General features: G+C 36.7%; 1 protein-coding gene across 2 annotated transcripts in view; it reads right to left on the reverse strand.

Annotated features, from left to right (window-relative positions):
• LOC149186747 (uncharacterized) overlaps window positions 1–14,250 on the reverse strand; it is a 220,715-nt gene that overhangs the window by 172,988 nt on the left and 33,477 nt on the right. Inside the window, exon 2 of one of the 2 annotated variants that reach the window (XM_089411115.1) lies at window positions 12,522–12,936. The exons of the other annotated variant lie outside the window; for it this stretch is intronic. Coding sequence (XP_089267241.1) covers window positions 12,522–12,914 — 393 coding nt within the window. The 5' untranslated portion in view covers window positions 12,915–12,936. The remainder of the gene's footprint in view (window positions 1–12,521; window positions 12,937–14,250) is intronic. 2 annotated transcript variants of the gene reach the window in all.

Below are 14,250 nucleotides of genomic sequence, written 5' to 3' on the forward strand. Positions count from 1 at the left end.
CCTCACCAACTCAGTGGGTGCAATGATCTCACATACGGTTGCCAACTCATATCTCACTGAAGTGATCTTTGTGAGGTATGATGTAGCACTATCAGTGTTAGCCATTTTAATGGCCTTCAGTTTCTCCTTTAGGACCATTTTTCTGTTTTCATTTGAGCTCTCGAAAAGACTAGTCAAGGTTGTCCACATCTCATGTGCATAAGTCTTTCCTCTCAAATGAGAAATGACATGATCTTTGATTCCTTCCAGAATCAATCTTTTTGCCTTAGCGTTATTTCTATTAAACTTTGCCCACTGTACAGAGTCAGCTGGTACTACTACTGGATTCTGTGTGGTATTTACCATAATGCCCTAGACTTCTACTTCCTCAAAGATGCTCTGGATTCTCTCTTCCATGCACTATAGTTGTTCTGCCCATCCAACCTGTCTTCCACTCTCAAACCCAAAGACATGTTTCACTATCCTACCAAACTGAAATTTTCAAATTTTTGGTAAAGGCTTTTGTTTTCTATGTAAAAGTCAGCTTGTTGTAATTTTCACTTTGTTGTCCCAAACTGCACTTGTCAGCGAACCAAGCTCTGATACCATGAAGAAATTTCAACCCCCACTCCGGTTATCAGTTTTCCTTATCACTCCATGCATTTAGTTTTAAATCCAAGCATGTAAAAATTCTAAAATCTGGAAATGACAATATTTTCTGAAAACACAAATTTAGAGATTTCACAACTGCTGAAATTGCAGAAATAAAACACAGTAAAATTATGACAGCTAGACATAGAAAATAACATAGTGACTTTTGGTCAATGTCACCTTGGAAAAACCCCTTACAACTCTTGGGGAAAACCAGCTTGAGAGCTCTTCTTTATTTCTGAAAATGCTTTTACAAAGAAACTGAAATACACAGTAAAAATTCCAACAACCACAAATTACAACTTATTTCAATTTCTGTCCTTGAACTCTACCTCGAAAATCATGCCAATCAGCAAATAGCCAAAACAGAGATTTTTCCAGCGATAAAACAACATTAAATGTTGTACAACCTGCCTTGAAAAATGTGACCAGAACTTGTTGTACGGACCATATGGGTTTTAGTAGTACGGTTGCCTCGAAAATCGTGCCTTTGTTGTTGTCCCTCTTCCTCGATTTCTGTGCCTTTCTCCTACTGTACAATTTTGCCTTGGGATGTGAGCCAATAAATGTTGCTATCCAGATTTGCTTAATTGTCTTCTTGCTGCTCTCCTTCACTTTCTCACTACTCAAAAATTTTCTCCTTGCTCTCTCCTCTTTCTCTCAAATGCTCATGAAAGAATGAATTGATATTTTTTCTCTTCTCTTCTCCTTTTACTCTCTAAATGACCTTTTGGGTTACCCTAAGATCTAATGGTTGAGATTCATTTAGATCTAGGGATGAGAATAAATGTGCATTTAATTCTCACTTTCTATTTTTTAACTCAACCACTTAAATAAAGACCCACTTAGCCTTTTATTTCCATAGTCACTTTTTCACTTTCTAAATCTTCATTGACTTTAATAAAGTCGCCTTTAAATTAGAATGTAATTTTACCACTTATAAAGCCACTTTTAAATTAGAATGTAACTTTACCACTTATAAAGTCACTTTTAAATTAAATTGACTTTACCACTTATAAAGTCACTTTAGGAGAAAAGTACAAATAAATTTGGACACTTTTCCCTAGGCCAAAGACCAAAGCCTTAGGGAACCATTTGTCCTCTGGTACCCAAATTTTAACAAATACCAATCTACATTAATGAGAAAGGAAATCATGGAATTAATATCCTCAAGGAAACCACCAAGGGCACTAGCAATTTGATTGCATAACAACTGCTCTCCAAAAAAAATCGAAGCACTAAGACCTAGAAAATCCCTTTCAACCAATACAAAACAATCAATGAAGCCCACGGCCAAGTAGAGAAGCAAGGTTAAAATATGTGATTGATTTAACTGTTTCAAGCCTTTCAAATGTTAAACCTTTCGATTATTAAATGAGATTTTGTAGTCTTCTAACCCAAGAACAAATAAGAGACCCTTGCAAATGATGACCTTTCTGCAAGAATTCAGACCAACTAATAGATATGCTTCTGGCCCACCAAGAAAAACTTATTGATAACAGCCTGGACCGAAATATGCTTAGAAAATTTATGACTCAAAAAAGATTTAATTAAATTTCTTGGGTGAATTTTTATTAAGTCTCAAAGCCTGTAGCCCTCACAGATTATGCAAACAACCAGACACTGTAAAGAAGCACTCTTGGCCCTAGGCCAGAGAGAAAAATGGCAAATTTCTTCAACAATTTGATGTGGCAAAAATGGCTTTGATCCTCTCTCGGCCCTGAAATCACACCTGCACTCAATTTCTTCACAAAAAATATCAAACCAAGCTCTAATAAATCAGATATTTTCTCTACAAGAGGAAGGGTTAGAAAGACAAAAATTCATAACCATGAAAACTCGTTTCAAACCCCTTGTGGTGTAGCAAAATGAGGCAAGTCTGTTAGCGGCTACTTCACAAAATTATCAAATAACTTTTCTTGAGCCACAAATTTCTTCCTGGAACCTATTATCCTCCACAATATCCCAAGGTCGAGAAAGGAGATCGACTGAGGTAGCCTCAAACCAAGCTTTTAGTTTGGCAACTAGCCCTACCAAACTAGAGAGGGCTCTCTCTATGATCACAGCCAAAAATGACTGGAGAAATAATAGATTTTAGGCTAGATATTTCAGCTCATGTAAGGTTTTGAAATTTAGGGTTTTGCTGAATTAGGAGTCAAAATCAAGGAACTATGTCAGGTCTCAAAAGTTCAGTTGCAAGAGATAAAGAGGAGCAGGGTAGGTATGCTTTTGTGATACTTTGGGGATTTGTCGATGTAGTGTAGGGTGGAAAAGCAAAGGTTCAAAATGAGCATGGCAAGCATGAATTCATTTATCAGAAGACAAGTAACATAAACATGAAATTCCTAATAAAACAAAGCTTAAACTTAAGAATTTTGTTTTGAACCTCTTTAGGAAAATCACTATAGATATGGAAAGGAGATGAAATTACCATTCATATAAACTATTAACAGAAGGAAAACATTATCACAAACTCACACCACATGAATTCCTAGATAATAGTTGCAACTGGCCTTTGATTTCCTGTGAAAAAATGATGAATACAAGCTCCAAGACTTTCACTCTCTGATGTCCAACCCTTAATACTTTGAAATATGAAGTACTTATACAATTATAAGAAGAGCTTCGGCGTAAATCACATATAGAAAGACCTTTGTCGACGCGTTTCGAACCAACGATGAGCCACATTGGTTGGTTCGAAACGCGTCGACAAAGGTCTTTCTATATGTGATTTACGCCGAAGCTCTTCTTATACTTATACAATGTTTTACAGAAAAATATCTTGAAACAGATTTCAAGATTTATTACAAAAATTCCTAAAATAGATCAAAACTACTAAAATATTATTTTGTTGAGTTTCTGGTGTTGTTCTGGGCGTTCTCGTGTAATTGAGGCCTTGAATGAACACTTTTGTTACTCCTACTGTTTGACGAACTGCATGTTGTTCCACTTTTTCTGCATTCAGTTCTCAAAGCTATTGTGATGAATGTGCAATGTGGCTCCCTTTGCTATTGTTTTTTCTATTAAAAGCGAGCCAGAGGATCGATTCTTGCTCTGTCGTTGACCCTCATCGCAATCGCATCCAGATCGGGCCTCTGTCGTATCGCAATCGCAATACAGACAAAGAGATGTAACACTGATTTTTCATGTTTTTACCACAAAGGTGGACCTGAAAACTTTAACACTGTGATATATAAAATATCGCATCCAGAGGATTGATGACAATCGCAACCGAACAGAGGACTTTTCCCTGTTTCTATAGTGTTTCAGCAATGGACCGGACGCGATAGCCTATTAAATCACGATATATAAAATATCACATCCGATCGGGCTTTACATACAGGGAGGGACTTTGGATTAATGCGATCGCTGGGGGTCGGGATTTATAAGCGAGATGGGGACCAATTGCGAGACTTATCGGCGGGCGAGGGTTATTGCGGGATGTGGGAGTTTGCAGGATAGGCCGATGCGGGATTTATCGGTTATCACAATCACAATGGAGAAAGGGTATGGGGCATTGCGTATAGTTTGTGTGATACACGTCGATTGCGGGCTGCGGGACTGTTATCGCAATCGGCGGATAGGTAGAGAACTTAACATATAGCACGCGGAACTTATGCGAAATGCGATAGCAGGATAGCACGGGCCCATTTTATGCCTTGGGAATAGTGGATTTAATGTATATGTATTACGTTGTAATACATTACATTGTAATGTATTACAAAGGCAATGCTGATATGGGAAAACGGCTATAGTTTTATGTATCACTCAAAATGGAAATGTGGCTAGAGTTTATGAATTTTCAAAGGGATTTCATAAAGTTTCAATGTATAACAATGGGAATGCGAATAGAAGGAATATACAAGGGATTTTTTGGGATAAGGCTAGAGTTTGGAAATATGAACAAAGGGAAAATGGATTAAAGCTAGAGTTTCAGGAATTAATATGAAATGGGAGTATTTCCAAAGGAAAAAAAGGGTTTTGACTTGGGATTTAAGAATTTCTCAAGGAAAAAGGGAGTTTAAAGGGAAAGAGGGGATTTATGAGGGAAGTTGAGGGAGATAAATGAAATTTGAAATGGGGATATTGAAACAGGTTGAAATCTCCTTGAACATCATTTTTCCCTATTACTACTCTTGTAATTATTAGCCATAAGTGATGTTATGACTCTTTTGACCATTTTGATGACTTGACCTATTGATGACATCCAATGGAGTATGAAACTGACCATGAGATGAGACTGAGATGGTGACCAAGACATTTACTAATGACTCATCATAATGAGTGATGATACATCATAATGAGTGATGATACGACCAAAATGGCATTGGACCATGAAATGGAGGGAGTAGTAACGACCTAGACATACTAACTAGTGATCCAATGTTTATTTGAAATCCTTTTGAAACCATAAAAATTTGACATTGGACCCTATCAAAAAGACTTTGAAAGAGCACATTTGATCACTGGTGACTTGCAAGACTGACAAACACTAACATAACCACAAAAAAATGAAAACCCTGCCAAAAGATAATTAGAAGTTTCTGAAAGAAACCCTTTTGCTTCAAATCAAAAAAGGATGTGGCCTTCCCAAAGAAAATAATTCTCCAAGGTTCAAAAATTTATTTGGAACCCTCTCAAATTTTCTGAGAACCTCTTGGTAAAACCCTGTCTTTGTAATGTGATAAGTTCTGCAAATTTGAAACTCGATTTTAATGGAGAAATTATCACAAGAACTCTTCAGAGAAAAGGAGGCCCTTCAGCCCACATATTTTAAAATGGATTTTAAAATGGGGAAAGACCATTTTGGCCCAAGCAAGACGGCTTCAAAACATTAAATTTTTCTTTACTCAAACCCTAGTCGTGAAGGCTATGAGGGGTGGAGCCCTTTCTTCTATTCTGCTTCCTGAAATCTCTCATGGGGATACTTGCAAACAAAACGATTTAAAAAACCTCCATGTATCTTGTCTAAGCCTGCAGTGGTCACACAAAATAGCCACACAAATATATAAAGAAAATGATACAAAAATTATTTGAACATTATTCACAAAATTTAAAACAATACATTATATTCACAAACTTTAAAATGAAATGCTTCAGATATTTTTATATACAAAATTTAAGAAAGATAGAAAATAAAATATTTACAAGTCTAAACAAAGGGAATATTTACAACTATTTAAAATTTAAATTTACAAAACTTTAAAATAAAAATAAAATAAAAACCTGAGAAATTATATATACAAGAAGGAAAAAAATTGTAAGCTTAATAGTACCTTTCATTCATTCATCTATAAACAGGAAGATTACAAATATATAAGTCGTTTGGTGGCCTCAACCTGCCCAGTGGGAAACCAGGTCTGTTGGCCACTGAATCGCATTATAAGCCATCCAAAACATGAATAGTTTGAGTCTATTTAACCAAGCCTTATAACGCTGATAGTCTGGAAACCAACTAGTAAGCATAACACTAAAAAAATAAATGTTACCCGACATATACAACCAAAACTAAGCCAAAATTAACAAGCATAACTTAGACCAACTAATCATCAAACGAGTCCACCGGAGCAAGATCTTTAGCACTTGATTCTGGCAATTCAGATTGCGACACACATGGGATATGTCGCTCGATGCAGCCCAGGCGAGCGTTCTAATTCTGCAACTTAAGTTGAATAAGCTGGAGCTCTTTTTGAAAGTCTCGAATGCCCGGCTCGGCCTCACTTTGCGCAGTTGTGTTGGTGGTCGCAACCATTGCTTTGGCCATTATGCATTTCATTAACTAGTAGAGATGGATGGACTGTCTAAACAAGGTGAGACGGCCGCGAGTGTATCCAGGGTCCGTGATTAGCTCCCCCCAATGTTCAAATGGCAGTTCAAGCTCAGTTTTCAAATTCAACTCTGCCTCCCAGGTCGTGATCAATTATTTCACCTGCGTCAGGGTCCCTTCACAATACGCCTGAACTGTGGCCTGAAGAATCTCAGAGTTTGTTTTCCAACCCCTCTGTCATGCAGTTCTCTGCCAAGCGGTCCTTTGCCGCACAGTCCGACCGGAAAATGAACCAACTTCTTTTCCTTTGCCTTCTTGGTGTCTGCGGCCCCTTCTGCCTTGGCTTGAGGCTCCACCGCGAGGCTGAGACTTCACCATATCAGATAAGGTCGGGCGCCTTTTCTTCACCCTTCTCCCACCTTCACACAATCGTAAACCAGCCCATTGTACAGAGGTCGGAACTTGACACAGCGTACGCAGACCACACTTTATACGCCAACCTCGAACCGAGACAGGCAGCAATTGGGTATACCTCTCGCGTTCCCGGCGCCACAAACCTGTACACATCAAACTTAGGCTCCCTAAGAAGCTGAGGACCCAAGTTTATACGTCAGACAGATGGTCTTAACTCCACCTTCGCTCCCACCACCTGTACGCACCGAGAGTTACCAACCTTCACGTCGTGGATCTGCCTTGATCTACGACGCTTCATGTTGTCACAGTGCATAAGCGTGTGACGGCGTGGGGGATACCACCCACCGTCCCAAACCAATAAATGTTTTGTCATTGATACCCAAGCGGGCCTCCAACTGTTTCGCACCTCGATCGGGGATATATACAAGAAGGAATTTAAAATGCAATGGGTTAGTGAAATAATACAAGGTGGAAGGTTAGTATATATAGATGCAAATTAGAGAAACTCTTTTCAAGTTTTGAATGTGGGATAAAAAAGAAAAACTTTAAAAAATTAAAATTTTAATCTAATTAAAAAAAAAAAAATTGAACTACAAAATTAAAACTTAAATCAAATAAATATTTACGCTTTTGAAATCTAAAAATCATTTACAAAAAAATCTTTAAAAAAATTACAAGTATGCTAAAAACCCATAAACATAAAATTTAAAACAAAATCCAAAACCCCAAAGGTTAGAAAATCAAAATTATTCTACAAAGACTATATAATTAAATTACAGATCTACCAATCCCATGGGGCTTTAGATTGACGGAGAATGGGTGCACTGTGAAGGCACTCTTTGCGATAGGTCACTGGTTCAAATCCCCCTGGGTGCTTACCTACCAAAAAAAAAAAATTATAGATCTACCAGATCTGAGAAGTATGAGTCCGACTCTGCTCCCAGATCTGTAGATTTCAGGCTCTTGCTAGCCAGATCTAACTATTTAGCACAAATTATTAAAGATAAATAAAAAAATTTAACGAGGTACTAGCCCAGAAACACCCCGCAAAAAAACAGATCGTTAGATAATCTCAGAGTTAGTATGAGGTAGGCTCTTTAAAAAATATATGCTGAGAGTTGGCTAGTCCAACTGAGGATTATCCCCAAACGCTTAATGAAAACCTTAGAGATCTTCTGCAAACACTAGATCAACCATCAAACCAAGTAGAGAAATAGAATAACAATAAAATTCAGAAGAAGTGGAGATACCTGCTGATTCAATCAAAATTGAAAGCATTGCCCTAGATCCAAGAAACTGAAAAAGATACCTATAATCATATTATTCTAAAAGAGCTATTGATTTGCGATTTTCAAATAATATTTGCAGAAATTAAAACGATGTTACCATAGATTCATGAAGAGGAACACCACCGCAAGTTGAAACTCCATACTTGCATTAATTCCAAAAAATATACAAAGAGCTTGAGAGCTTAGTACATGATTCAAAGATCGAATCATTTATATGACAAGTGACCTCTAATTTATAAATAAATTCTCCAACGGCTAGTTGGCTTGATCCCTATCAAATTAATCTCGATTGTTCATAAAGATTTAATTAACCTTTAATCATCACCGTCGAAATTATTTATTTTTTGAGGAAAAATCGAATTTTTCATTTAATTGATTTTTAATTAACTCAAAATTAATTATTTTGAGTTAATTTCCTCAAAAAAATTGACTTTGACTTAACCACCAAGGCCCAAGGGTCCAAAATTTCTTGATTTCTTCAATATTCCCTTGGTCGGGGACCTCCAAAAATTAATTTCTTTAAAACCCACGAATTTTACCTTTGGAGAATTTAATTTTACCTAGGACACAAAATTAATTAAATTTTTGGCTTAGGATTTTAATTTAATTTTGCAGAAAATTTAATTAATTGACTTATGAGGGGATTAATAATTTTTCCAACCCTCTAATATTTAGCCATGGTGTCTAATTATGAGGGACCATGCACTAAATATTTTTTACATCAAGATATTACAATTTAATACATGAAGGGGGAACACCCATTCGTTATAGACCCTCAAAAATCTACCCAATTTTGCAACTCAAAATATGATCTAGAAGACCAAGTAATTTGTAATAAAATAATCTAGCCAATTAGTTAGGATTATTCTCAAATTACTTTTACAAAGACTCGATAAAAAACACTAGGACTCACTTAATATCTTGACAACAAAATCCGCCTTAACTTTGGGGTGAGGGTGGACGGAAAAACTCTGTCGATCATTTGTGTCTAGAGACAGATGAATCAGTGAGACAAAAAACCTCCTAGAATGGAAATCGTCAACAAAACAATAGTTTTACCTAAGAATGGGTTTTCATTTTTAACAAATTGTCCACTGATGATGAAATCTGAATGATGCGAACACTTGAACATGATAGATCCCTTTTGCGAAAAAAGGATGTACTGCTATGGGGTCGCTGACACAAAGTCGTCAACACAATCTCTGCAGCACCAGCAGCACTAGGTGGGTGGAACATAGGGGGAGGCATCATTAATCAGGCCACTACCTACTTCCCATTGGTTTCCATTTCATAACCTACTCTAAAGACTGTTTCTCAAAATAGTTAAGGGAGAGGTTTTATTTAGATTAGGCATTTAAACTAAAATTTACCAACATTCTTGCATCACATGTAGATTCTAGGATTTGCACATTATATAGGTTAGTCGATCATTCAAGCAGCGGATGTCCATCCAGTTACCTGACATTAATTTACATTAAGCAAGAATTGTGACTCCATAAGGCATTGGTCTCATACTTGAAAATCTAATCTAATCATTGTAGAAATTTCTCATTTCCCACCCCGGTTTTCAGTTTCTCCTTATTTCTCCCATATAGTTAAATGCCCTTTCCCATAACCATACATTTAACAAGCTGGAAATAATAAATTTGCTGAAAACACAAATTCTGGAAATTTTACAGAATGTTGGAAATTGCAGAAATAAAAATCAGCAGTAATAAACAGCCATTAAAACACATTTAAACACTGAGATTTTTGGTCAATGTGACCCTGGAAAAACCCCCTACAACTCTTGGGGAAAACCAGTTTGAGAGCTCTTCTTTATTTCTGGAAAATGCATTTTTACAATAAGAGAAATATTCAGCAAAAATCAGCAAGCAACTTTTACAACTTATCTCAGCCTTGCTGAAACCCAGCCTTGCTGAAACTCCGCCCTGTTGAAACTCCGCTGTACAGACTTGCTGAAACTCCGCCCTGCTGAAACTCCGCTCTGCTGAAACTCCGCTGCTGAAACTCCGCTCTGCTGAAACTCCGCTGTTGAAACTCCGCAGCTCACTGTCCAGAAATCTCCCTTGCTCTCTTGCTCTCCTTCTCTCAATCTACTCATGAAAGAATGAATGACCTTTTCCTCCTTTTCCCCCTTTAATCTAACCCCAAGTGACTTTAGGGTGATCCAAGTGACTTTTGGGTGATCCCTAAATCCAATGGTTGAAATAGATTGAGATCTAAGGCTGAGATTAAATGCTCATTTAAATCTCACTTTTTATTTTTTAATTCACCCCACTTTAATAAAGACCCACTTAGTCATTTATTTCCAAAGTCACTTTTCCTTTCTAATTTTTCATTTACTTTATAAAAGTCACTTTAAAATTAGACTTAGTAACTTTATCACTTAAAGTCACTTTTAAATTAGATTTAACTTTATAAAATTATAAAGTCATTTTAGGAGAAAAATTAAATTCTTTTGGACACTTTTCCCTAAGCCAAAGATCAAAGCCTAAGGGAACCACCTGTCCTCCGGTACCAAATTTCAACAATCATTAATCTTGCTAAAATTTTACCAAGTAGCTAGGCCACTCGTTCGTGTCTCCCAAGTGAGTTGGTTCCCAACTCATTTTCCTTCACCTCATTCCATAGAGACTACCCCCCATAGCCTGTTGTTGGGAGACAGCTAGAACGAAGTGGGCGGGGATTAGAGTGACAGCACCCACCTTGAGTGGTTGTCGCGGTGCCTGTACAATCTAGGCGACAATGGTGTCTTTCTTTATGAACGAGAATCACCACTAAGTCCTTGATAGAATCGAGGCATGTGAGTTGCCAAGTCAATGAAGGTCACTAAGTTCCTCCTTGTACAAGGTTGGTTTTTGATTAGTTAGATACTAAATTGTTAAGTACTTTTTGTTGTTAAACCATTCTATATAACGGTTACTTTTACATGTTCTAATTCACTTTAGCTTGAATAGTTTAAAACTCGGGCTTGCATTATAATTGTTATGATTTATAAAATAAGATACTGCTAGATACTTGCCATAGATAAAGCTAGTTTCCACTAAGCCAGTTTGCTCCTAGTAAATGATTCAGTTCAAATATTTCGTAAGTTTATGCCCACGTCAACTGGTTTCCTTGCCACATGGACCTCATTGATAAAGTGGTCTAGTGATTCTGGTTTAAGTTTCTCGCGGAAGAATTCAGAACAGTACCTGTCTTCATTTTAATCTTTAAGTGTGAGGCACTAAACTGCTCTCTTTCTGTTGATATTGTGGTATGTTCCACTTGTATATATGAATTTAGCATATTGAAAACCAGACTACAGAAAATAAGCTGCAGAAGCATGTAGATTATACACTTTTATTTCCAAAAGCTACTGAGGTCTACATGCAAACACGGTATATTCAATTCTCTTTGCGTTGTTTGGTAGGATGGCTACCTGGGCACATCAGCTTCACTTCAGGCATAGTGACTGTTTTTTACCTTCTACAAACTGTCCCTCTCAGATTAAAAACTGGCCAACTGAAAGTTGTTTCGAGAAAGTGAACTCACTTCTTCCATACACCAAGGTAAGAATATACTTGAATTTGATGGAATCACTACTCCAAGCATTTGCTGGTTATTTCGCATGCATGCAGATCCCTTTGCTATTATCAGTTGCTGGATTTAGGGCTAGGATTGAATTATTCGAAATAATGTCTGGAGCTTCCAAAAATCATTTCCAATACTATCATAATGTAAATAAAAGACTAACAATCATAAGGGCTGTTCTCTTCCTTTCAGCATATAGATATGAAATACATATGAAAATGAAAACTGAAGGCCTACTACATTATAAGCTCTAAGTTTATACTAGTAAAAGAAAACAAGAAACAGAGTTCATACAACTTGTGATGTAAGGAACAAATAAAGTCAACAGTAATGAGTGAATATCAATAATGAAGCTAGGCAACTATTGTAACAAGAATACCAGGTGAAGTGCAGAAAATAAACAGTTTTACAGTGCGTGACGCAGGGAATAATGTGAAGTCAATAGTAATACTAATGTGCAGATATTAACAATAAAGCAAATCTACGAAGCCACTATTAATACATGAATACCAGTTGTGAACAGATGATATGACAGCATAACTTGAAATTCATAGTCAGTGCATGAATAACTGTGGATACCCCTCCACACTATGGCAGGAGAGAAGCATTTTTTTATATTCCAGGTACTACCCTTCGGAAACATAGAAGAACAAAAAAAATTAAAACATAAGATCATATAATGTTTTACAAATCAAACAACATAAAAGCATTTGTGACAAATAATAGGACCAAGAAAATTACACCTCGATTAGCAAAATCAAACTAACACTCAAAAAAAAATTCAATTCATAACCACACAAATATAATGGAATGCCAACTTGTGAAACTGAACTTAGATACTTTACCCTCACAAGTGGAGAAAACCAGTCCAACAGGTCACCTTCTTTCATTTGGGATCCAATTCGGCATAGTGAATCCACAGCTTTATCTCTCACACTTGTTTCTTCTACAGTACAAAGAGTTTCTAAAGGAGGCAGCAAAACATGGGCATAATCAACTCCGCCAACATAAGGAATAAAAACCCCCAATTCTTCTGCCATTACAAGCAAAACCTCATCATCATCATCATTGTTCTCACTCAAGAATGGGATTAATTCCTTCCGGGTTCTCTCTTCCCCAAGGGCGCGTGCAATTGTTGAAAGTTTTCGAATAGAATTTAGTCGCAAATGAATATCCTCATTTTTCAGTTCATCTATCAGAATAGCTATAGGATACAGTGGTTCATCGAGCAAAGCCATTGCGCTAACCTAGCTCCACAAACTGCAACAAGTTAAATGCTAAATCAGAATCACAGTAATATAAGTTAGCCAGAAAACACCTGGGTTACAAAGCAGAGACATTTACTGGCTTCATTTAAACATGAAAGAGTATAAAAATGTATAAGCATACACCAAGAGGGTACAGACTAAGTAGCAAATATTTTTTTCCCATGAAATACATAACCCAGGCAAACCCACGAAGCACTTTCCCCATTCCAAGGATGGTATCCAGGGTAAACCAGATTCTTCAGAGCTCAAGGCCAATACAACAATATACTCATTAAGAGATCAACATGTTGCTTACACGAATTGACCCTCAGTGGGGAGGATAACACTTCTCTCAACCACCTGGGCTAGACCCAATTGACAACTAAGTAGCACATATATTAGAAACACGGCAAATTTCTTTTAAAAGTTTTGAATTTTAAGACCTTTTGCGATTTGAACATCACAAACTGAATAATTAAGTATACTGCCTTCATTTTGTTATGATTCACATACTAAAAACCGAAAGTACAAACCATTTACAGCAATGTGAGCATGGAGCACAACTCCAATATATATAAGAGAGACAAGTTACCCCATAACTTCTTAAAGAATTCAAGAACCGCCTCCAAATACCCAAATACATTCAGACAACCAAATCCATGTCCTCAATAATGACTATATGGTCTCTATATATACCTATTCACACATTGCCCATGTGGCCCCTTCATCACTAGATGGACCCTATTACATATACATTTACCTATAACATATAGGTTTACATATTAAATGTACATTTATGATTTATATTGTATAGTATATTATTACTCTATTACATATACATTTTACATATTATATGTACATAGCCCAATATAGGTTCCCTTTGGGACCATAACACATTTGTTACATAGGGGCATCAATTTCCACCTCACATAAGGTCAAATATATTAGAGACACAACAAATTTCTTTAAAAAATTGAGTTTTTAAACCATTCACATCTGAACATCAAAAACTAACAAGTATACTGCCTTCACTTGTTGTGCAAGGGCATGGGCATCCATTTCTGCATGACATAGGTGCAAATGAAAAACTTGCGTAAAGAAGAAAAATATTTGTAGGTACATGCAAGGTCCCAGTTCCACATCAAGCAATGATACTTTAGAAGGGAGGAAACAACAAAACTGCAACACAACATAACGCAGTAACGCAAGCATTAAGAAACGTGTCAGATAATGTAAGTGTGTACAAGACCTTTCAGATTCGAACATCACAAACTGAATAAGTATACTGACTTCATTTGATATATAGGGGCACCCATTCTGACTGACA

The sequence above is a fragment of the Pinus tabuliformis genome, chromosome 3_1 (genome assembly GCF_031772625.1).
Source record: "Pinus tabuliformis cultivar Carrire ecotype Pingquan chromosome 3_1, CPIR1, whole genome shotgun sequence".
NCBI lineage: Eukaryota > Viridiplantae > Streptophyta > Pinopsida > Pinales > Pinaceae > Pinus > Pinus tabuliformis.